General features: G+C 33.8%; 1 protein-coding gene across 3 annotated transcripts in view; it reads right to left on the minus strand.

Moving 5' to 3' along the window:
• ed (hemicentin protein echinoid) overlaps positions 1–24,903 on the minus strand; it is a 372,013-nt gene that overhangs the window by 12,439 nt on the left and 334,671 nt on the right. For all 3 annotated transcript variants that reach the window (XM_076409647.1, XM_076409646.1, XM_076409648.1), the window contains exon 4: positions 10,803–10,985. In XM_076409647.1, the coding sequence (XP_076265762.1) occupies positions 10,803–10,985 (183 nt within the window). The remainder of the gene's footprint in view (positions 1–10,802; positions 10,986–24,903) is intronic.

Genomic DNA, 24,903 nt, shown 5'->3' on the forward strand with positions numbered 1-24,903 from the left:
ACACACATTGTTTATATGATTTGCCCCAACATAAAATATGTTAATCAACTCTAAAAATGCATTAAATTTTAAACAATATCTAGTGGTTATTTTGTATACATTTCAATTAACATTGATATAAAAATAGTGACAATGAACATTTCGTGACAAAGATAAACCTAAATATTCTGAATTAATAATCTTTAAAGACTGAAATAAAACCTTCGTAACAATTTCCTAATAAATTAAACAATATATAATTAAAGACTTTCTCTAAAAAAGCCCTTGGGAAATCTGGAAAATTTATTGCAGATAATCCTGAGCGTTGTCCAATCCATTTTGCGATTGTTTTTAGATATTAAAATGCAGTACAAGCAGCTGTTACCTTCGTTTAACGCGGATTTAATAAATTGTGCAAATAGAATAACAGAAACTTTATGATTCCACCGGAAAAGTTCCAGATCTGACCTACTTCGATGATACTTCTAATTAAGAATCAATCAATGTTTCTGTATAGTATTAGAGGACATCTGCTACGATTTCGTGGTATTTTAACCATCATATATGACCACGATGACGAAGTTGGGGCTAATACACCAGAAAATTCAACAAAAAAACGACTATGATTTAGAAATAGTAAGAATTTTGAAGCGAAACATATAACGGATAAACTGTTATATGAAACGGTGTATTAGAAACGATTTCTTGAGTGCTGGGAATAGTGAAGGCTGGGTGCTTGGCTATTCGTGGTTCAAAATAATGTTTAGGTGTAACAAACAGGAATTTGTGTATGACAGATGAGCCCTTGAATGAACTGAAAATACGTACAGCCCTTTAAATAATCCGAAAAAGTACCACCCAATTATTTGTTGAATTGATTTTATTACATGACATACTATAGAAACTTAATCCATCCACAACATTTCACTGTTTGATACTCGTTTTGGTGTGAATGCATCGCTAAACCTTATTTTTTAGCAAATCTGACTGATCAAGCAATGATTGGTACTGCTGCTCGATATAGTGACATGATAACCGAGTTATTTCTGCCTGTGGGATAACATGTACTTGTGTAAAACAATTTCCTGACGAAACACTTCCTTATTGTTTCTGTGATACGAACTTGCAACATAAATAATATGGTTTAAAATAGTGTTGGGAACTATCGACTGAAATCGACTACCGACTGTTTAGTAATTGACTAATTTTTACTATCGACTCTTTCAGTCGCTATTTTTGGTTCGACTGGTTTTACTACTTTTTACCAGTGACTGTTTCAGTCGCTATTTTTGGTCCGACTGATTTTGTTACTATTTACTATCGACTGTTTCAGTCGTGTACTTTTAGTTACTATTTTTGGTTCAACTAACGTTCTGGCTCTTTTGTCCTAGCCGCGACCTTTACAAAAATGTACCCAATTTATGCTTACATAGATTATATGTAATATATATAGTTTTATGATTTTTTTGGTAGTTTGCTTGTAAATAACAATACATTGTATATTAATAGAGCGGCATTTTGGAACGATATTTTTCAAGATTGTTAATGTAATAGGGTAAAAAGCTGAAAATTGTGAATGATATATATATAGTAAAATACTTTTGACTGTTTTTATGGCAATAACAGGTGATATTTCAATTACTCTTTCGATTTTTGTTAAAAATATCTCCGCTCAATGATAAATAAAGCATTTACTTTATTTTAAAAAGCTCTAGTAGTTATTGTGCGATCGATGATTACTTTTTTCTTCTATGATTAGGCATATGTTTAATTTTTATTTAGTATGTATGGTTATTATACTTCTTTTGTTTTTAGGTTGTGTTTAAGTTCTATTGTGTTGTCTATATTTATTATAGTATATTATTTAAAAATAGCAATTAACATATTAAAATACGATAAAACATTTGTAGGGTATTATTCAATTTAGAAAGAAATTATTTAGAAAAATTTCATTCCTTTTTACATATCCACAGAACAATCAAATATAAAAGTAATTCTACTTCGTTTAAAATTAAATTATTAATTGCACGTCAATAGTATTCAGTAATTACTTTTCTCCTTTTCTATTTTAAAGTTAGTACGTGAATGAATATGTACATCTCCATGTCGCTTATACTACCGTTGTAAAATATTAGCACATATAAAAGGAACTGTTCCAAGCAATTATCTACGTCCTTTCCTCTCTCATAATTTATACAGGAAAGGGTTCGTACGTCTTCGTCTGACATCACGAATTAATAAAAACAGTCGACCTGTGCATTTGACTGAAAATAGTAATTATTATTTTCAGTCGCTAGTTTTTTGGATATCGACTGTTTCGACTATTTTGCGACTATCGACTGTTTCGACTTAATTATTATCTCAGTTTTCAGTCGATTGTTCCCAACGCTAATTTAAAATAATCTTTACAGGGATTATGACAATACTATACATATTATACAGTTATGCTTATAAGGAACAGATTCAACGTTGCATGATAAAAATTGAGTCACATTTATACGAAATGCCGTTGTAAACTTTCGACAAAAAAAACGGCTTAGTTAACATCCCATACAAGTAGATGAAAAGACAAAATAATTACTGTTTGAAGTTTTCTTAATTGAAACCATATATTTATAAATAAGCTCTTACATACTCAAATCAATGTTCTTGTTAGTTAAACCTCAAATATTATACGAAAAACAAAGGGAAACTAAATAAAAATACAATGCTGATTCGTCAACATTATGGAACGGAGTATCGGGTAACAGATCCCTTTACAAGACGCGCGTTGCTGATGTTTAATTCATAAAAACCAAATTATTTATATTCTACTGCAAGAGGATGTGTTTTGTTTAGAAATAAAATTTAGTATTACATTTGTCGAGCAGAAGGAGCAAAGGAAATATACGGAACGTAATAAAACTCAACACCAAACGAATACAAATAAGCGCCCTTTGTGTTTGTGGAGCGTACGATTGTGTTTGTATGTGTGAGTTTTGGTCTCACAAACTTTTGCAAGCACGAGTTAGAATGAAACCGCATTAAATATTAGCACTCAATTATCTAACCAATATGTAAAACAATACACGTTATAATTACATTATTATTATATTATTTTGTTACTAATGGATCGGGGGAAAAGTATTTTCGGTTTTTTTACTGGTTCTTTCAACCCACCGATTTAGTAAAACCATAATTTCCTCACTGTATACAAAACGAAACGTTTTTTAAATCATCTTTGCTATGGTATGCGTTTATTGGAACAAAGGGCAATCGGACGAAACAGGGCCCGGGCTATACGGCCGATGCTGATAATCTCTCTCAATTCCTGCTGATTCTGCTGAAAATTTGTGGTGATGAAACTACCACGCTTTTCTTTTTAATCAATTTTCAATGTTTCAATCCCATTATTTCGGATTGGTTTGGAACTAATGAAATATTTGCATAGTTACCGACATTCGGATGGCTTATATCTGGGAGACTATGCGGGATAATAATAAGAAATACGTGCCACATTCGTAATTAGGGGGTCTCAGAAGTTCATGTACGCTATTGTATGGAGCCAGTTATTGTAGAGCTCTACACAGTCACAAACATTCTGTGTGTGATAGCTTGGATCGAGTAGCCCTTAATGACCGTAAATAGAATCAACTGAACGCGTACATCATATCATTCACGAATATTTGGGTATGAGAAAGCTCTGTGCAAAGTGGGTGCCGCGCAAGCTCACTTTTAACCAAAAAGAACGACGAGTTGATGATTCGGAGCAGTGTTTGAAGATGATCAAGCGTAATAAACCCGGCTTTTTGCATCGATATGTGACAACAGATGAAACACAGCTCCATCATTTCACTCCGATAGTCCAATCGACAGTCATCCGAGTGGACTGTACACGATAAACCCGCTCCAAAGCGTGGGAAAACGCAACAGTCGGCTGGCAAGGTTATGGCGCCTGTATTTTGGGATGCGCATGGAATAACTTTCATTGACTACCTTGAAATTGTAAAGAATTGTGTCATTCCATGACAAAAAGGTAGCTATTTTCAGATCATATACCATTGTCATTATAGTTCTACATATTAAATTGAATTTATAAAAAAAAATTAATTCCCCTTATGGTATCGACTGTATTCTATTTCGATTCAACTTGAACGTATATTTATCGTAAATTATTCTAAAATTGTGTTTATTATTCACTACCATCGACTTATCCTCTACATCCGATAACATTTCTGAAGCAATCATGCTACATAAATTAGTAAAAGTACGTAAACCACACCGATTTCGGCGCAAAACTATTTTATAAACAACCCGACTACCTGAAACGATTAGGCTGAAGGATCCCGTACAGCTTTTTGATATAGTCTTCCCATGCGATTTTGCAATTTGCGTTCTAGTTACTAGGCGTTTATCGATCCAGACTCTAAAGGTAATACATTATTTCCACAATTATTCTCTTAAAATACCGAAAAGGAAAGAAAAAACACACATGAGGTCTTAGTATTAGAATTATTTTAAAGTTTGCTTTTTATGCTGGGGCCCTCATTGATCTTTATCGTGTATTATGTTGCACTCTGTTGAAATATAACATATATCTCTTTAGTTCAAAATCGCACATTAATAAAATCTGTGAATATTTTTTTCTACCTTAAAAATAATCGATAGAATTCTTATCCAACAGTCATTAATAATAACTGAGTGGAGCCTCCAATGCATGTTTTCTTGTAAGTTTATTGAATATTGATTTAACGAAGATAAAGACTTCCATTAAACCGTAGGCCATTTTTCGTCTTTTTGGATGTTGACAAAAATGCATGGCTTCCCATGACGAGATACTATCTTCCCAACTATATATAGAATACTTCATTAACATTTAAGACCAACGTATGGTTAATTTTGAAATAGTGATTACACGGAAACATTTTCTCTTTTTTTAATATATTGGAAGGTATGTTCGCGGTTACACAAGTTCAATAAGTCCATCAATAATATATGTATTAGATGTAAGCACTATAATGTTAAAACACATTATCTGAAAATAATTATTTTTGTTTGGTTATTTTATTTAGATCAATTAGATATTATTTTTAATAATAAATGATAAGTAAATAGCTATTTGTTATGTTTTTGTATTATTCGGGGCTAAATTAAAGAATACTATACTTTATGTAGTATATATTGGCGAAAATAAACTGCCAGAATGGTTTGAAGCAGAAGGAAGGAAGTACTTGCATATGTGGTACTGTGTGGCGAACCAGATATCAAGATGATAGATGCTACTACTGTTACTACTGGGATAACGATTATAAATTCGAACAAAAAGAGAGTTTTAACATGATAAGTTTTATCTCACCTCTGTGTTAAGTAATTGTTTTTTTTTCAAACTCTTTTATATTAATCCATTTTGAGTAGTGTTGCGAACTATCGACTGTTTAGTAATTAACTACTTTTTACTATCGACTGTTTCAGTCGTGTACTTTTAGTTACTATTTTCGGTTCTACTAGTTCAATCGAGTGATTTTTAACAATCTGGCTGTATCGTCCTAGCCGCAACCTTGAAAGTAATGCGCCGAATTTATGCTTATATAAATTTATATGTAATATATTTGGTTTAATGTTTTTTTTGTATTTTGCTTGTGAATAACTATATATTGTAAATAGAGCAGCATTTTGGAACGCTATTTTTCGAGGGCAATAAAATAAAATGGTAAATGATAAATAGTTAGATAATTTTGACTGGCTTAATAGGTAATATATTGGGCTGGTATAATAGGTAATACTTTTTTGATAAACTTTTACGATATTTGTTCAAGCCTTTTGTTTGTCAAAACTTTTTTCCTAAAATCTTGAAAATTAAAATTAGGTTCCAAAGGTTCCAGAAATTGCATCGACTCCAAAAGATTTGAAGAAATTTTTGCAGTAGCGGTTGTTAAATTTCTTTTAAAAATATTAACGGTAAAGAGGTGAATAAAGTATATTAAATATTTGTAATACATATATATTTTCTGATATTCCCTATGGTTTCCAGGATTTTAACAAGGGAATGGGGAAAATATAAAATTGTCTATTAGATGTCATCAATAAAAGACTGGCAATTTTAGAAATGAACACGATATGCGGGAAATCCATACTTTTTAGATCCTAGATTTAAAAAAGCAGGATTTGGTATTGCAAATAATGTTGAGGCTATACAAAAAATTATCATGAAAGAGGTATCTTCCATTCTAACTTCAAAAAATACAAACGTAATTCCACAACTCGCAAAATTCAAGGCATAACTACTGACCAAGAATGTATTGATATCTGGAGATATTTTGATCAGAAAATGGCTAGAATGAAAGAAGTAATTACTCCAAGTACTGCAGCAACTTCACAGACTAAGCAGCATTTGGAAATGTCATTTATTGGGCGTTTAGAAAACCCATTGGATTTTTGGCAAACCCATAAAATGGCACTACCTGAATTATATCAGTTACACGTAAAATATCCCTCTATACCTGCAACATCTGTCCCTTTGGAACGAGTTTTTTCAAAATCTAATTAATTAATTACTATTTTCAGTCCCTACTTTTTTTGACTATCAACTGTTTTGCGACTATCGACTGTTTCGACTATTTTCAGTCGATAGTTCTCAACGCTACTTTTGAGGATCTGATCTGGAACTCAAATACTACCAGCAAAATAAGAAAGAGTACTTAGCAATAAAGAGTATCTTTTGAGTGAATTTGCAAGATTTAATAAGCTTTGCTTTATATAGTATACAGCACTCTTTGGCTATTTATTTTGGTTCAGGATAATGATGGCAGTGTTGCACTAAATACTTTAAACTCTCTTTTATTTGAAGAATGCTTCTTGGACATATATTTGTTATATTGTTAAATATTCTGTAACGTTTAATATAGCAACACAATTTTGGTTATTTTCTTACGTAATATAAAATAATAAAACGACGCAGAACTATAATTGTACTGATAGGCCACGAACTTATTGAACAATATCTTAACGAAGACAAATAATAAGACATTTTATTATTGAAATATATTAGACTTTCACGTACAAGACGTTAGAACTGTGCTTTCAGCGGTGTGATACTATCTGAGACTGCAAAGAGAGATGGCAACTCGTTAAATATTTATTGGGATATATTCCACATGGATGCCCTATCGAATCTGACAGCAAACTTCAGACATTCTCCATATGCCAGTCTCGGTTTCTCGTAATTATGCGAATCACGATAGAGAGATGGGTGTGCGGGTAAACTTGAATTAGAAACAATCAATTTCCCACGTGGCGAGAAACCATATGCACGATTTTGATTTAATATTGATGATGTCTTAGGATATGTCGCGGGATATTCGCGGATTTTAATCATGCCGTGTTTGTAAATGTCACAAATTTGAGGGGGGTAAATAATTTTGGTAACTTAAAACTTCTCAATACGAACAAATTTTTTGACATGCTTTATATTGTTTGGTAATAAAGTTGACAGGAATTTTACTATTTTATTTTATCAGAATGGCTGTAACACTCTAATGTATTTATACTTGTTTTTGTGTTACTTCGAGACAGATACAAAATCTACTTAATAATTACAGTTACAACAATAACAAGAACAGTAATAACAACAGTTGAAAGCCTGGAAACGTTAGAACAATCCCACTAAACTTTCTTCAGCAGTAATACCTTCGGCATTCTAGCCAGAAATTATTTCATGGTGTAGTTATAAATAAAAAAAATCGCATTCAAGAACAGCTTCACAAAGACTTTCGAAACAATTTAAGCGCCGGCATTAATCTTGTTTGTAACTTGAACTGCAACCTAACAATTCTTAACATACCGTGTGTATGTTCAGTTATAGAACACTTTCAGAGATTTTACACAAATGCTGTAAATATAAATAAGCATACAATTCCATAGCGATACAATGGCAATCCACACATTCAATTCAATTGAGCTGTTTTGCAACTGATTTATTTAATTTTGTATTTTGTTCCTAGAATCCAACCAATTTCTGAGCTGCAATGCGAAACTAGGACGCATGCTCAGGTTATACCTACCAAAGTTCAAGAATTAAACTTAAAATGATCTTTCGGACATAATTTTGAACACTTTGATGAAGATGTTGCTATATTAGAAAATCATTAGCAAGAAAGAAAGTTTTTTTAACTGGGAATTGAAATATGAAAAGGAAAAAATTATTATATGGCGCGTAATCAAAGCAAATCGATGCATATCATATAGCAACAATGTTAAGGGTCTTGGGATGACTCTTGATGCAAAACTCCGTTGGAAGGAACATATCAAAAAGAAAAAATAACTGTATATCAAATATAAAAAATAACAGGTCAATTGAAAAGTCCCCGGCCTACCATAGTAAAACACATTTTTTTGGCAAAATTTTTTTTATTCAACATAATTCCCTTCAAGGGTGATGCACTGATTATAGCGACCCTCCAACTTTGTGATACCATTTTTGCAGTAAGATTTGTCCTTGCATCAAAATAGGCCTCAGTTTCGGCGATCACCTCTTCATTCGAAGAAAATTTCTTCCCAGCGAGCATTCTTTTGAGAATACGGTTGATCGATGGATTTTTACCATCGTATTCACTGACTTGTGATACAGTTGGTGGAACAGCACTTTCTTTTTCTTTAAATGCGGCCATTTTTCGGCGATTTCGTCCTTTAAATGGTCCAATAACGCTATGTAATAGTCGCTGTTGATGATCCTTCCTTTTTCAAGGTAGTCAATAAAAATTATTCCATGCGCATCCCAAAAGACAGACGCATTCTACGCTTTGGAGCGGGTTCATCGTGTGCAGTCCACTCGGATGACTGTCGAGTGGATTTCGGAGTGAAATAAAGCCATGTCCATTGTCACATATCGACGTAAAAACTCTGATTTATTATGCTTGATCATCTTCAAACACTGCTCCCAATCATCAACTCGTCGTTGGTCAAAAGTGAGCTAGCGCGGCACCCACATTGCAGAGCGTTCTCATACCCAAATATTCGTGAATGATATGATGTACATGTTCAGTTGATATCTTTAGAGTGTCCGTTAATTCAGTCAATTTTAATTAACGGTCATTCAAAATCATTTTGTGGATTTTTTAATGTTTTCGTCGGTACCAACCTCCTTTGGGCGCCCACTGCGTTCACCGTCTTCGGTGCCCATATCACGACGTTTAAACTTAGCATACCAATCCTTGATGGTTGATTTTCCTGGGACAGTGTCCACAAACTCGGCATCAAGCCAAGTTTCTGCTTCAACTGTATATTTCCGTTCAAAAATCAATATTTTATCAACACGCGGAATTCCTTTTTATCCATTTTTTTCACAATAACAAAAGTTGCTTCACTCGAATTGCTATAATTCACAAACTAATGATCCGAGAGCTGTCAAATTTATACACGTATCGGTTAGGGTTTACTAAAAAACATATAGATTTATTTCTAGTAGCGCTATCTATGTCTCAGGCTGGGAACTTTTCAATTCACTTGTTACGTGTTAATCGGATGACAATCTATCTTCATATATCAACTGTTAGTTAGGAAATCGAGAGAATCGTAAAGAGATATGAAGAGAAACTCTACTCTCATGTCGACATCAAACTATTTCAACCGTTGGATAAGAAATTCGTTAGGTATAGACTCAAAAGAACTAGAACATTTAATCTTGTAGCGTAGTAATTGTATTTAACAGAAAAAAGCCAGCATACATAAATATTATTACTATAAAGCCTAAGTAAGGACCTACAATAACTAGTAATAATGTATTAAGAACAAAAAAAACATAACCAGACCTCATTTCATTAAAGGCAAAAGCTGTAAATTTATTGAGTAGTGTTATTTAATTGTTTATTTTAAGAAAGCACTCGTGAAGTTTGACACAGTTTTAGGTGGAACGCTAGATATTATGTTCATTTTACAAATTTATGAAGCGACTTATTTGTCTTGCATTATATTAGTCCATTTAATGTTCATTACTGTAAAATACCTTTAAAACGTGTGTATAACCCAATTCTATATACTTAAGGTATGACTTAAAACGCAAATTTCCACTTATTATAATGTAATGACTAATTCCCATATTGCATCTATAAATTCTATAAATTATAACGTGCTTAAATATGCTGTTTCGTATATCGTCTTCAGTTTTTATTTACATGAAACCGGTGTTATTACTTCCTGGATATTTTTATTTTGTTGCGCTCTAAATAATTTCTCAATAAAATATATTATGAAGTAAATTAACTAATATTATGAATAAAGATTAAATATAAGTATAAATATTGAAATGTAGAATAAAATTAATTAAATTTTAGACTTCTTAAATACTGGTTTATAATAAATAGGATAATATTTTAAAACTCACAATATTATGCAATACAAACGCATTATATACATGTTGTTTCATTTATGTTCAGATAATACTGCAATTTCTGATTTATTTGATAGATTTTCCCCTTTTTCACATACAAAATAATAAAATAACGACACTGCAATAAGTTTATAATTAGTACAACTAATTAATATAAAATTTAATCGCGCTCTCAATATTCATTTTACATTTCAAGTGTTCATTATTTCCGGCCAGAATTCGCTGATGAAAACTGTGTAAGTTAAAATGTTATGATTGATTATTAATACTGTAAATTATGTATGGACTGCGAAACAGTCTATCAAAAAGCCCGGAATATGTAAATAGCTGCCTAAAAGCTGCATAAAGATATCACCTTTATGTAATTGAAGGTTTCCATTTAAAGAAAATTTTAACTCCACACTTTAGACTTTTCGCAATGTTCTATTTGTATCTTTTATGGAACTGAAGTAATACTTACATTGAACACTGAGAGTGACTGAGGCTGTTAGGGTCTTTTCCTTCGACAGAGCTCTGTTCCAAACCTCACATCGGAACATAGCCTCGTCGTCTTCCTTATTGGGGGTGATGGTTAAGGTGGCGGTGGTGGGTTGATCACGGGAACCTCCATTCTTCAAGGCAGCTTCAAGTGGATAAACTGAACCTGAAATATAAATTTTACTTTCAAATACAGAACAAACAATAGACCACACATTTGTTTATTGTAATATTGGGTCTAACAAAAAATAATCTACAATTTTTCCAGCACATGGCTTCAACATATTACATCTAGCGCTGACAAAACCCGATCGAATTACACTAGATAGCGTTATATGTATAAGTTGATATTTCCTACTAAAAAAAGTATTTGATGGTTATGTGAACGGTTGACTCAGTTTTGTTTGTACTCACATCAAACATGCATAATAAGAAAGAGAAAATTCGATATATTTACAGTTTTTTTCGATAAGATAAAAAATCACATTAAGTAAGCAAAAATAGTTAATTTTCTATTACTTCATTTTGTGCTATTAACCTATATGTTAATGTTATACCTTGAAATCTAAAGATTTTGATAATGTATAAATCAAACTATGAGAACCTCTAGTCCTAATTATTGATACAGTTTTTTATATCCATTAATTAGGAACGAACATTCATCCTACGGTCCGCCAAAATGAGTTGTTCTACGCTGCGAATGTTGTCTGGTGTGATGCTGGTTAGCGGTCGATGATCATCACTCATTCTCAACGGTTTCGCGGCCATCCTTGAATGTTTTGGCCCATTTAAAAACGGCAGCCCTACTCAGGCACCCATTACCGAACTGATTTCGCAAACACTGAGAAATTTCCGTCGTTTTAACGCCTTCCCACACTAAAAAACGAATGACAGTACGTTGCGCTACGGCGGTCGGCACTTGACGTTCATTCATGATAGTAGCACGCGCGTGAAACATGCGCTCCCAACGAAAATTATACCACACTGTTCGTAAAGGACCCAGCTATAACATACTCAAGCCACGACCTTCAAAATATACATACGCGCCATATAGTTTATCATCATCCATTATAGTTTAGAAAATTGAGAAAATCGATATTTTTAAATATTTTCAAAGATTACGCATTTAGGAACATGCCTTTAAGAGGAATTTTCAAAATTTAAATTATTTTCGGAGATACACCTATCTTAGTGACAAGGTATTTATAAACGGAGCTATAAAAGCGTCTTTCTAAAAATTAATACTTTCCAGACGGTTGACAAGAAATATCGAGTTCTACCAAACCGATTTACTTGAAATTTCGAGTGAGCTTTACATATTCTTCTATAATATCCTTTCTTTTGGAGGAATGATATTAGAAAACAGTAAATATAATAGAATATTGTAGAACTGTGTAATTGAAAGTGCTCGATGGGCTTCAAGAGTAGATTTCCTCAAATTAAACAATTTTTAGCATTCCATGATTAACGACTGTATATAATAACTCAATAATACTAATTAAAGAACTGTTGTTTTATATGGAAAAAAGTAAAATAGCATCTAATTTAATTCTTAGGACAGATTGTTTAAAAACTCCATACTAATACATCGCATACCCTCGTAAGTTTAACGTCCCTTCAAAATGGGAATAATCACACAAAAAAAAACAACGTAGATAGAGCATGTAAATTGACCAGAGCTCGGCGCGCATCCCGGACATTGAAAAAATCGGAACCGATTGGACGAAATTGCACCAATTTGGGTTCGGCGAATCCCGTTCATACACCGGATTGTCCGATGATACCGGCGAGCGAAAAAAAACATAATTGTACAAGTTTAACACAACTAATAATATAAAACACAAAAAGTCCAATCTAAATGCAAATGGGAGTCAATATTTACATTTATAACGAGTTAGTTCGCTTTGGGCGGTCCAAATTGCCCGATTGTGATTTAAATTAATTTTTTTGTTCGCCCTTGTTTCTAGATACCGTGAAAGGGGTTGGCATTTTGCGATTTATAACGGAATGATATATGGTAAGACGGGTGCTGTAAAAAAAGGTGAAATTATTAGAGAATACCGTCAAAAACTGGATGGAATTACAGATGGTTTTCGGGGAATCTGAAAGTATTGTTAAATTTACATTAAATCGGTCAATAACATTTGGTATGCGAAGAAGTTATCAAATGTTGCATTCTATAATGCAAGGTAGTTCATCAAAGATGAGTTAACTACTTTTCGTCTAACCACTGAAAAAGCTAATAAAAGTACTTCAAAAGTCCAACAAACAGTAAGATAAATACGCTAGCTTTGTCGATATTGATGTGGAGCCTAGTAATTCACCATAAATAAAAAAACAAGGCCTTTAGTGTATGAAAAATGGTTTACGTAAGATAATCAGAGGTATCATAGATCATGGACAAGGGATTATCAGCAATTACAAGACGTACGACTTTACGACTTACTATTTTAAGTTGGGTAGATGATAGATTCTCTATTCTATTGTAGATAACCAAAGAGAAAATGAATACATTAAATAAGTGAAAGAATGAACGACCCATTAATTCAGGATGAAACCGAAACAAAATCGAATCAAAGTGGATCCATCTCATACTAGTTTAGGGTATAAAATGATGTGGCTCGGTGAATGGAGGTAAATCGAAATGAAACAGTGGTGTTTACATAATGTGACCGTTATTTATTGGCAAAATAAAAGCAATATAAAAAATACAAATAATGAAACGGATGGCAGCGGAGTTACCTGAAGACGAGGCTTGGGCATTCGATGGTGGCACGTCTTAACCAAACGAGGGTTGAGCACTGAATGACCGAAATACCCTTCAATAATATCCCAGATAAACGTCTCGGGGTTGCCGCCAGCTATTCGTTGTCGGGTTCCAGTTGGCACCCCGCCCGTGTTCAACATCTGGGATTATATTTCTGGGTATTTTGTAGACCGTTATTCCACGATGTAAAATTCGACATGCCTCAATTCGCTACAATACTCCCCTGCCAGAATTTTACATAAAATTACTTCAACAAAAATACAAAAATGTTTGCAAAAAATATCAAATACAAAAAAAAACATATACCAAACAAAATGTGCTGTGTAAAATGGGCTTTGAAAAAATATGATAGTTCGAAACGGTTGTGGTTGGTACGGTTGCGATCTGGTACGGCTGTTGATATCTTCCGGTCCTACAGATACCGTTGCATCATCGTCGCTTTGGCACTTGAATGTGTTCCATCGACGACGTTGAAAACAAGCTATTCTTCAGACAGGGCTCCCGTAATCGACGCAGTGGGAGGATCGACTGTTCGACGACGTGGTAGCTTATTTTCTTTGACGACGAGACGTTAGCAATTCTGGTACTTCGGCGAAGACATAACGAGTCTACGGTGACTGTAATCGGTACCTAGCTTCTGGAGCTGCTCTGTGACTAATCCGTAGTCACATACGTTAGGTTAATTCAGAAAAAACAAATAACGACGGTATCCGACCGAAGCTGCCCAAAGCCTTTTAAATCAAAATATCTGCCATTATGACGGAGACGGCGAGCGAAGGAAGACATCATGATTTAAACATAGCGCCGAAAGAAATGTTTAGCCGAGACGCTGATGACTAAGCAGTGGTGTAAAAATATTCCAAAAGATTGTGAAATAAAAATTTTGACAAAAAAAAAATTTTAAAACATTAATTGGAAATAATGAAATTAATCGGAATAAAATGAAAATGAATCTTGAAGGTAAAATTGAAAAGGAATCGAATTAAAAATATTTAAAATTTTGAAATAAAAAAAAATATAACGGTCACGTAAAATACACCATTTTCTACGTACCCTCCATTCACGAGTCCAAACCCAATTTTGCGAAAGATCACGTCGGGGTCACCACTTTAGGGTATAAAATGATGTGGCTCGGTGAATGGAGGTAAATCGATATGAAACAGTGGTGTTTACATAATGTGACCGTTATTTATTGGCAAAAATAAAAGCAATATAAAAAATACAAATAATGAAACGGATGGCAGCGGAGTTACCTGAAGACGAGGCTTGGGCATTCGATGGTGGCACGTCTTAACCAAACGAGGGTTGAGCACTGAATGACCGAAATACCCTTCAATAATATCCCAGATAAACGTCTCGGGGTTGCCGCCAGCTATTCGTTGTCGGGTTCCAGTTGGCACCCCGCCCGTGTTCAACATCTGGGATTATATTTCTGGGTATTTTGTAGACCGTTATTCCACGATGTAAAATTCGACATGCCTCAATTCGCTACACTAGTATTTTTTCAGTATATAATAGTTTCTCTCTATCCGAAAAGATTACTTTGCTCCCAATATTTCTATATATAGTTGATCAAGACTAAAACGATTTATATCTTATTATCACAGATATAATTTTTGTGTACACATAATTGTAATAGTATCATTGCGGATACAACGCACATATTTAAAATATACTTCCTATATTAGATACTAGTATATCCAGTATCGAATATTTAAGTAACTATGTTCATGCCAAAACTGTCATTCTACTATTTATAAAGTACTTAGTCTCATATTTTTAATTGAACATTGATTAAAACCAATAGGTAATACGAACATAAGCATAAATACTGTTCTATATTGCTTATGTTTTACTAAAAAGTTGCAAAAGACCAATCAAATAGTCCCATATCACACTGATCATTATTTGAAATGTATATGAATAAATACGCTTTGAAAGATATGAAAAAACAATTGAAATTACTTTTTTCCCCAAACCCATTATATACCGATAAAATGAAAAATAATTTTGTGCAATTTGTTTCCAATCCAATTTGTTCCAATAACTCAATAGTTAATTAATTCTAATTCTATAGCATTGTATCAAAAAATCCTAAACTGAATAGCAAATTTATTCGTTTTATAATAACTTTTATATTCTAGTCCCGAAATTTGAAACTATATTATAGTTTTTTTCATATTTTTCAGTCAGACCCTTTAAGAATATGTTTTCAAGAGGATTTTTAAAAATTTCAATTATTTTAGGAGATATAGCATATTGCTAAAGGGTTATAGTTTGAAAATATGTTTTTTTCAATTTCTAGGCTAAAATATCCTTTTAATTATTTCATGTAAACAGGAATATAAAACATTTTTTCAACCCAATCTGTTTACTGGCGTGACTGCTATCATTTTCCTTGTCGGATTTTACACTCTTTACATGGACTAGAACATTCACAAATTTTAAACAATTACAAACATAAATTTATGACCATGCCCCAGCAGGATTCGAACCCGCGGCTATCGCTACAGTAGGAGGACCGTCCCATCGCCTTTACCACTGCGCCACCAAGCCGGCTGGATTGAATATTAAATGTAGTGTTTGTCTGTTATATTATTTGTCTTTTTTTCACCAACTAGCAATCATCAACACTGGATTTAAACGCGGCCATGATCATCAGTAATTAAGACAGCTAACTGGCGAGTGACCAACGTAAGACCTTCCAGTCTTACCCGGGATAGTTACTAATGTGAGTGTGATAGTTATTCCTGGTCGCATCTTGCACAGTTTTTTTATAGACAATCGCAATGACAAATAAATTAAAATACATGCCCAGGCGGCTCAGAAAATTCAAACCCACGGCTATCATAACAGTAGGAGGATCATCCTGTCGCCTCGACCAATACGGCCACGCATAAAAATACATAAACCAAGATGTAACAATATCCGTTTTCATCTGCGGCGTCATAAATCGCTTAATATAAAAGACCATTAAATCATTTCAGTCATAAAGCGAAGCTTATGCAGTACTACTGCCATTACACATCGCACCACAACACGCCGCCATCCCCCTTCCCCGGCAGGGCCGGGCAATCGTAAATCTCGCAACACAATGAAAAATACTATTTAGGATGTAATTAAATTGGGCAATTTCGTATGAAAATAGCTTTCTAATGTCTCAGTATATAATTAAAATGCAATTTAGTCGGTTATAAACTGCGAACTAATTAAGTTGCATCTAATTTTATAGCGGCGGCCCTCCCATGTGTTACCTATAACACACTGCACTCATTTTATCCAACAACCATTAAAATTTCCATCGAACTCGCATAAATTTTAATGTGTTCTAGGCCAAAACTTTCCTATATCGTTAATACGAAAATCTGAATTTGTGACGTAACCAAATTCAGACTAGAACTGTTTGTATGTGATACGATTGCAAAAAAGGTATAATAAGAATCCAAGACAATAAAAAAATAAATTATTTAAAGAGCAGGGATGTGTATTTGGTTCAATTGGGCTAGGGAAAAAGTTCGAGGCGTCTTTTCCAATGAGTTCAAATGCCGTGAATTATAAGTATCTCATGAAACACATAATTCAACGACACCATTAGAAACTCGTTGGAAATGTGATGCTTCCAGCTAATATATGAACATTAAAAATCAACTACGAATTTAAAAAAAAAAAGAGACTTCAATGATCTCGCGAACAGGTCGAGATGACCAGAGGTAGAAGTCAGACGAAATCGCGATTATGTTGAACAAGTTCCTGTAAAAATTATCAAACTTCTTTAGCCATCTGACGATGGTTCTATTCACTGGGTGTGAACGGAAATTATTTGCCAAATGTGTTTGAGATGTGTATTAGTGCTCGCGAAGGAAAGGTCTCTCCGTTGCTTTTCGACATAGCATTCGACGCATATAATATTAATATTCATTTACCATTGTAAGTTTGACGTGCCTTCAAAATGGGAATAATCACACCTAAAAAAAAACAACGTAGATAGAGCATGTAAATTGATCGGAGGCGCACATACCGGACATTAAAAAAATCGGAACCGGACAATCGGAATTGGACGAAATTGCACCAATTTCGGTTCGGCCAATCATGTTCATACACCGGATTGTTGGATGATACCGACGAGCGAAAAAAAAACATAATTTTACAAGTTTAACACAACTAATAGTATAAAACACAAAAAGTGCAATCTAAATGCAAATGGGAGTCAATATTTATATTTATAACGAGTTAGTTCGCTTTGGGCGGTCTAAATTACCCGATTGCGCTTTAAATTATTTTTTTTGTCCGCCATTGTTTCTAGATACCGTGAAAGGGGTTGGCATTTTGCGATATATAACGAAACGGTATATGGTAAGACGGGTGCTGTAAAAGAAGGTGAAATTATTAGAGAATACGGTCAAAAACTGGATGGAATTACAGGTGGTTTTCGGAGAATCTCAAAGTATTGTTAAATTTACATTAAATCGGTTAATAACATTTGGTTGGCGAAGAAGTTGGCAAATGTTGCGTTCTATAGTGCTGGACAAGGTACTTCATCAACGATGAATTAAGTAATTTTTATCTATGGGGAGGGGAGAGGAGGCTGCCGATTTAGCCGCACTATCCGCGCGTTCTTTCCCCGGTGTAAAAGCGTGAGAAGGGATCCACAGTAAACTTGTCCGGATCCCATTCAGATAGAGTGTACAGATAGACAGTGATTCATCGGTGACCAGGGGATGGTTGAACTTCTGTTCCAGAAAACATTAGACAGCATTTCAGGAATCGGTCAGGATCAGCCATTCTTTAAAACTTTGAATAGGATAAAGCTTAGAATATCGAAAAGAGTTCAGCGGTCAATACTGAACCCTGTTTAGGGGGCTTGAAATGGAATACCCGGTTGTTGTTGGCAATGCACTGCCAAGCCCGCTGCCAGATTAGGAGCCATCGGTATAGTGCTTGCGGCTAGGGTAAGAGTTCACATTACACATTATTTAAAGGAGAAGTTCACATTACTTGGACCGAATAAGGTAAGGATAATGTTCTCTTTTATAAAATTGACATAACAATTTCCTTTTGATGAAAACCAACTTTGTGCGTAAATATATAATTATAGCATAAACGTTTTACCGCTTTTCTTATCCAAAATCTAAGCTGTGGAAGGAATGCTAAACAACATGGCAGGAACAGAGATTTTTGAGTAGATGCTATTCGACATAACAAGTAAATTCATATAAAGCCATGATGAATCCGAAAAATATTACTTGCAGACCGTAGAATGTAATATAATGATATTGTAAATTTAATAAGTATAAAAAAGAGTAAAGCACTGGTATTGTATCGCAGTAATTAATAAGACTTTTTATCATCAGAACACAAGACAGTAAATTCAACGATACTATCCCGAAGAGATAGCAGCTACAAACCGTTGGAGCAAGAATAAAGCGGCAGAAATACGGTCAACGTATGGAGGACGGTGACATCGTCTAATCTAACGCCCGTTTCCTTTCCTCCCGTTTCTCCGTCGCGCTCATTCAACTTGTTGCCGTTGAATTATGCAGCGATATTTCTACGCCGTGTGTCCCCCGTCCTGCTGTAAAAATACCTGTTTATAAGACCGGTTGTTTCTCTATAACCCTCGAGAGCTCCTTTAATTCTCGCCAAAGCGTCGGAACAATTCCGAGACGTCCCTATAAACTGAATCCCTTCAATTATCGCTCGATAAAAATAATGAATCCAATGAAAACAGACGCAACCAGAAAAAAAATCATATCGCCAATCAATTATTTTGAGGTTATAACGTTACTAGTCGATTATAGCGTCGTTGTTTTGTTTTTCCACACACACACACAAAACAGTTTCTGCTCAAATTGGGGGAAAATTCGATTCTGTTAGTGGCATTGCGGTTACGAAATAAAACCGAATTTTGTTTTTCGGTTATAAACCAACCTTATAAATCTTTGAAATAATATCGTTTTAGAAGAAATTAATCTTAATCAATTTCGATCCCTTCCTTGTTTCCCCCCTTTCATGGTTTCACCAACATAATTAGCAACTAATCTAATTTTAACTTCGAAGATTGATATATTGTCAATTTCGTTTACTATAACTTACAAGTAATTAAAAACATACCGCAGTTCAAGGTCACGAAGAGTGAATTGAAGGTATTCAAAGATTCCTGGCCATAAACTATTACAAGTAAGAAATATCCATGCTTTGATAATAATAATACGGACTAGGGCGGTCAGTGAATTACTGGCACAAACATCGCAGCTCAAGGTATAAGGCCATCAAAGGCGGACTGAAGCTGCTGTGGATTATCATAGCCTACTGGAATACAAGCTAGTCTAAACTGAACTATCTGAAGCTCAGTTGCTTACGTGTACACTATTGGAATTTGGAGTGATGATCATATTCAGGAGATCGTTAAAGGCTAACTGGCTACTTTTGGGGAGAGGTGTTATATTACAAGATTACATCATCCTGGTTATTTGAAATTAAAAAAAAAAAACTAGGAAATGTGATAAGTGAACTGTTTAGAATTAATTATTATTCATTAAATATATTTAAATAGGATTGGTTCGGTATTGTTTCTACAGTCGTTTCAATAGCCACCAATCAAGAAAATCAAATAGTTTCCTAGTTTTATAAATTAAGTTGATATTTTTTACCTCGTTTCATCGAATATATATATATATATATATATATATATATATATATATATATTAATATTACATTTCAGTTATTTTAATATTTGAATTTATAAGCAGTAAGTAATCTTCTAGTCAGACTAAAATGTTCATCCCTTCAATTACTGAAAAACTTGCTAGGAAACTTGTACAAAGAAGTCTAAAAACTACACAACGGTCATAAACAGGCCAGAGGTTTTAATCCATGGTTATGAATACTTAAATGGTGGTAAGCATTACTTTAATATTTTAAAGATATTCAAACATGGGCCAGCTTTTAGATAATCCCAAAAGCAACACCATTTTGACGATATACAAAATACATTTTCATGAAAAAATAATGAAATGAAGTAGCCTAACCATATACATTAAAAAAAACATCCTATATCAAATCAAACATAGTCTTGTTTTAATGCTTGAATAACTTCTTTAAAAGTAACCTAATTCCATTGAGATGCCTCACAGAGGTCGGAACAAAATATAGTCGGAGGGTACCATATCCGTACTGTACGGTGGATGCATTAAAGTTCCCAGTCGAGTTCTCATAACTTTTGACGGATCATAACCCGAAGAATCACCGAGAAATGTCGAACATTGCCATTACGGACGAAAACACACTAACTAGATTGTTCAATCTGGACTGTTTCCTTATAATTGCCTAGCATAATATTTCTAGACATCCACAATAGAGTGGCAAATGTTTGTCCCAGTATAATGTTTTATTTATGTTAATTAATATATTATTAACTTACAATTTGTCTTTCTCACTATAAAGAACATGAACTTAAAATTAGGTATTAATCTAGGAAAATTCATTGGTCTTTACTTAGTGTCTAATAAAATAAAATTTGGTAGCACTTTTGGCAATGTTTTTACCACTTCACTACAAAACTACACAAGATCACTCGCTTCGGCTTTCAAGCCAGCTTCCTTGTTCTTAAGACTTTATTCTGAAATATTTCTATTATGTTGATATTCTTCTTCGTACTTGATATCTCTGTATCTGAATACAATAAGTCCATGTAGGATTTGATATTTTCTTGTGCAGCGGCAACTTATTATGTACGAATAATTTGGAATTTTCTTCTAAATAACCAATACAGGTTTATTTTAATTGTTTTCTTTTATTGATGTGCACCTTTTAACGAAGTTTTGCGTAAAGATTTCAAGGTACTTAGCATTGTTATTGTGTGGGATAATAGTATTATTAAAATTTACTGGTATATGAACAATTTGGCTGTAGGTGAATTCAATATGCACTCATAATTATTCTCGCTGAGTTTTATTCTCCATGTCTGAGTCCTCTTAATTATATTATTACTTAAGTTATTCCACTATCAGGTATCCGCAGTGTCGTCAGTAAATGTATCCATAGTAACATTTTCTATTTGTGACATGTCACATAAATAAAGTAGATAAAGAACTGGACTCGAAACACTGCCTTCGGGTACACCTGCTTTTATTTATTTCCTTGTCGAGGAAGTTTTTTTTTGTTTAAGTTTAAATATCCTCACTGAGAATTAAGACTTCAATGTACAGCTTCGGTAACATTTTATAGAGTTTATGCCAGTCCCTTATGTAAGCCTTTATCGAAAGCTTGCACTAAGTCCAAGAATATAGCTGAGCAAATCTTTTTCTCTTCGTAGTTGTTCTCAATTGTTAATTATCTTTCGTCAATTGTTGAATATTTGTCCAAAAAACTTGTGTTCTTCAAATACTTTGGATATTACATTATTATGGCAACAACGAAATTGATCCACAGGATTTGACTTCTTTTGGTTTGCGGGACGTATTTTAATCGAAATTCTGCACTAATCATGTTGGTGAGTTTTATTATTGCTTTTTTTGATAAGATTTCCGGCGCTTATGCAGTTTATTAAGTTACAGCCCGGTACTTTCTTTGGAATAACGTATATTATTTTTTGTAACATTTTTTTTATGTATTCTTATTCAATTCCTATTTCTTGTTGGTGCACATCTACAGTTGAACAATGACCCATTCATTCGCTACCGACATCTTCTCCTTTAACCATTCGACGCAAACTAATTAAACTTCTTTTAAATTATTTCAATTGTAAATTCGTGCTGGCGCTGTAGATAGCGCCGTATCGCTAAGAACAAAGTAAAATTACGATCGGCATAAGAAAGCGAGAGGACCGGTCGCTTGCCGTCGACTTTCTAGTTTTGTGTGCTTATTCCCGAAGCCTTTTTCCTCCCCGAACCGTTTTGTTGTGCCTTTTTTTCTTCTTCTCCGTACAATTTTTTAACGCTGAATAATGCACGAACAAAGCCTTCCTGCTGCCAGACCCGCCGCCCGTCTACTGTAAAAAGGGCCTGTTTATAGGACCTGCTGTTGCTTAATGCTCTCGAGAGTTGCCTTAATTTTCCAAAGCGGATTAGGAGGGTTTTAAGATGTTCGTGCAGATTGTACGGCCCAGTCCAATCAACGTACCGGTATTGTAGATAAACATATATTAAGTTTGTTAAGAGGTTCTTAGTGTAAGTAAAAATATTAAGAAGCTTTAAATTTTAGAATTTTCGGATTCGCTAGAAGGAATACGAATTCGAATCTGTTGTTGGTACAACTGGTTGAAGCATATCAAAAAAATCAGAAAAGAACTGGCATTAAAATACAAAAATTGTATTGGAAAGAAATACAAGTATCTACTAAAATCTATATAACCCATGGAATTCACGTTTGGGATGTTCTTAGAGTAGTAGTATCAAGATAATACAAGTATCTAAGAATAAAGAATATTACAGGAACAATTACTTGCACCGATATTTTCGGATTCCTACTCTCATAGAGGAAATTAAGAGATTCAGCATAATGAGGAAAGATTCCACTCCCGTGTAAACACCCAAATAATAGGGAAGCGGTACTTTCTTTTCCTTTAAATGCGGCCGTTTTTTGGTGATTTTGTCTTTCGCTTGGACTTCGGAATGAAGTGATGGAGCCATGTTTCATCCATTGTCACATATCGACGCAAAAACTCGGGTTTATTATGCTTGATCATCTTCAAGCACTGCTTCGAATCATCAACTCGTCCCTGTTTCTGCTCAAAAGTGAGCTCGCGCGGCACCCACTTTGCACAGAGCCTTCTCATACCCAAATATTCGTGAATGATATGATATACACGTTCAGTTGATATCTTTAGAGTGTCTGCTATTTAATTAAATTTCAATTTACGGTCATTCAAAATCATTTTGTGGATTTTTTTAATGTTTTCGTCGGTAACAACCTTTTTTGGGTGTCCACTGTTTACTTCTCCGTTTACCGTCTTCGGTGCTCATTTCATCACGTCTAAACTTGACATAGTAATCCTTGATGCTTCGTTTTCCTGGGACAATGTCAGGTTTTTGCTTCAACTGTATTTTTTTCCTTCAAAAAGCAATATTTTAGCAACACGCGAAAATCCTTCTTATCTATTTTTTTTACAACAAAAAAAGTTGCTTCACTCAAAAACTACAATTCGCAAAACTAATGATCCGACAGCTGTCAAATTTATACACACATGTTTTGAGGGTTAGGGCTAACTAAAAATATATAGATTTAATTCTAGTAGCGCGATCTAAGTGTCAGGCTGGGGACTTTTCAATTGACCTGTTACTGCAACTCTTGGACAATACTGAACTAGGATGTAGACTCAAGAGAACAAAACCGTATGATCTTGTGTAGTTGTGTAGTGAAGTGTATTAAATGGTTGAAATACTAAAGAGTGCTACTTATATTTCATTAGAGACTAAGTAAGGGACTCAACATTTTTTTTCATTTTTTTTGTTGATTTTCCTTCATTTGGCATTTCAAAATAGGCAAAAAAACAAACTAAATATTGTTTGATGTAAAACGATATCTCGTACAAAAATGTTGCAAAAGTATTATATATGTTTCTTGATTGAAAAAATTATTATTTCTCAGTTGCTCAAAATGATACTTCTGTAATTTTAAAATCTAGCTGAAAAATACGGCCATCATTTGAAAAACACACTTAAATAAAATAAAACGGCAACTAAAATATGGCTAATCTACCCTGCATAGGACATGATGAACAGTAAATGTGAAAATTTTTCAACTCTCCTAGGTAAGGGATGTTAAATATATTGGCATGCACCTAGCCATTACACCTACTTGGTTACATGGAATAGAACTATGGGGTACCGCTAGCAAGTCTAATGTAGCCATCATTCAGCGATTTCAAAATAACATATTGCATGCCATTGTTGATGATCTGTGAAGTAATACAGCACGGTATCCTTTTAAAACCCATAAAGAATGCAATTCAGAGTGTTTGCGTTTAGTAATTAAATGAGTATCAGTGTGCTTGCCAAGAAGCTAAATGTGCGACATGATAGCGAAGTACTTGGACTAAAACTTTTAACTCCAAACGATCTGATTTAATTGATATGAATAGACACTAGAGAAAGGTCTAGAATAAGATATTTTACACAGAAAATAAGTTAAATATGCGGTTTTCTGCATGTCACATATAGGACAAGAAATACTTATTGCCCACTAGGCAGATTGTAGAACTAAGGAATCACTAATCATAACAATAAAAAAATTAATAAAAAAATGAAAAAATGTGCATATCAATTAAGTCCTTGTAGAAGAATGTCTTAACAGATGTTCAAGATAAAAACGTAACTGC

Source organism: Rhynchophorus ferrugineus, unplaced genomic scaffold (assembly GCF_030347505.1).
Source record: "Rhynchophorus ferrugineus isolate W39M unplaced genomic scaffold, kcgeb_rfMv2 rfM7, whole genome shotgun sequence".
Taxonomy (NCBI): domain Eukaryota; kingdom Metazoa; phylum Arthropoda; class Insecta; order Coleoptera; family Curculionidae; genus Rhynchophorus; species Rhynchophorus ferrugineus.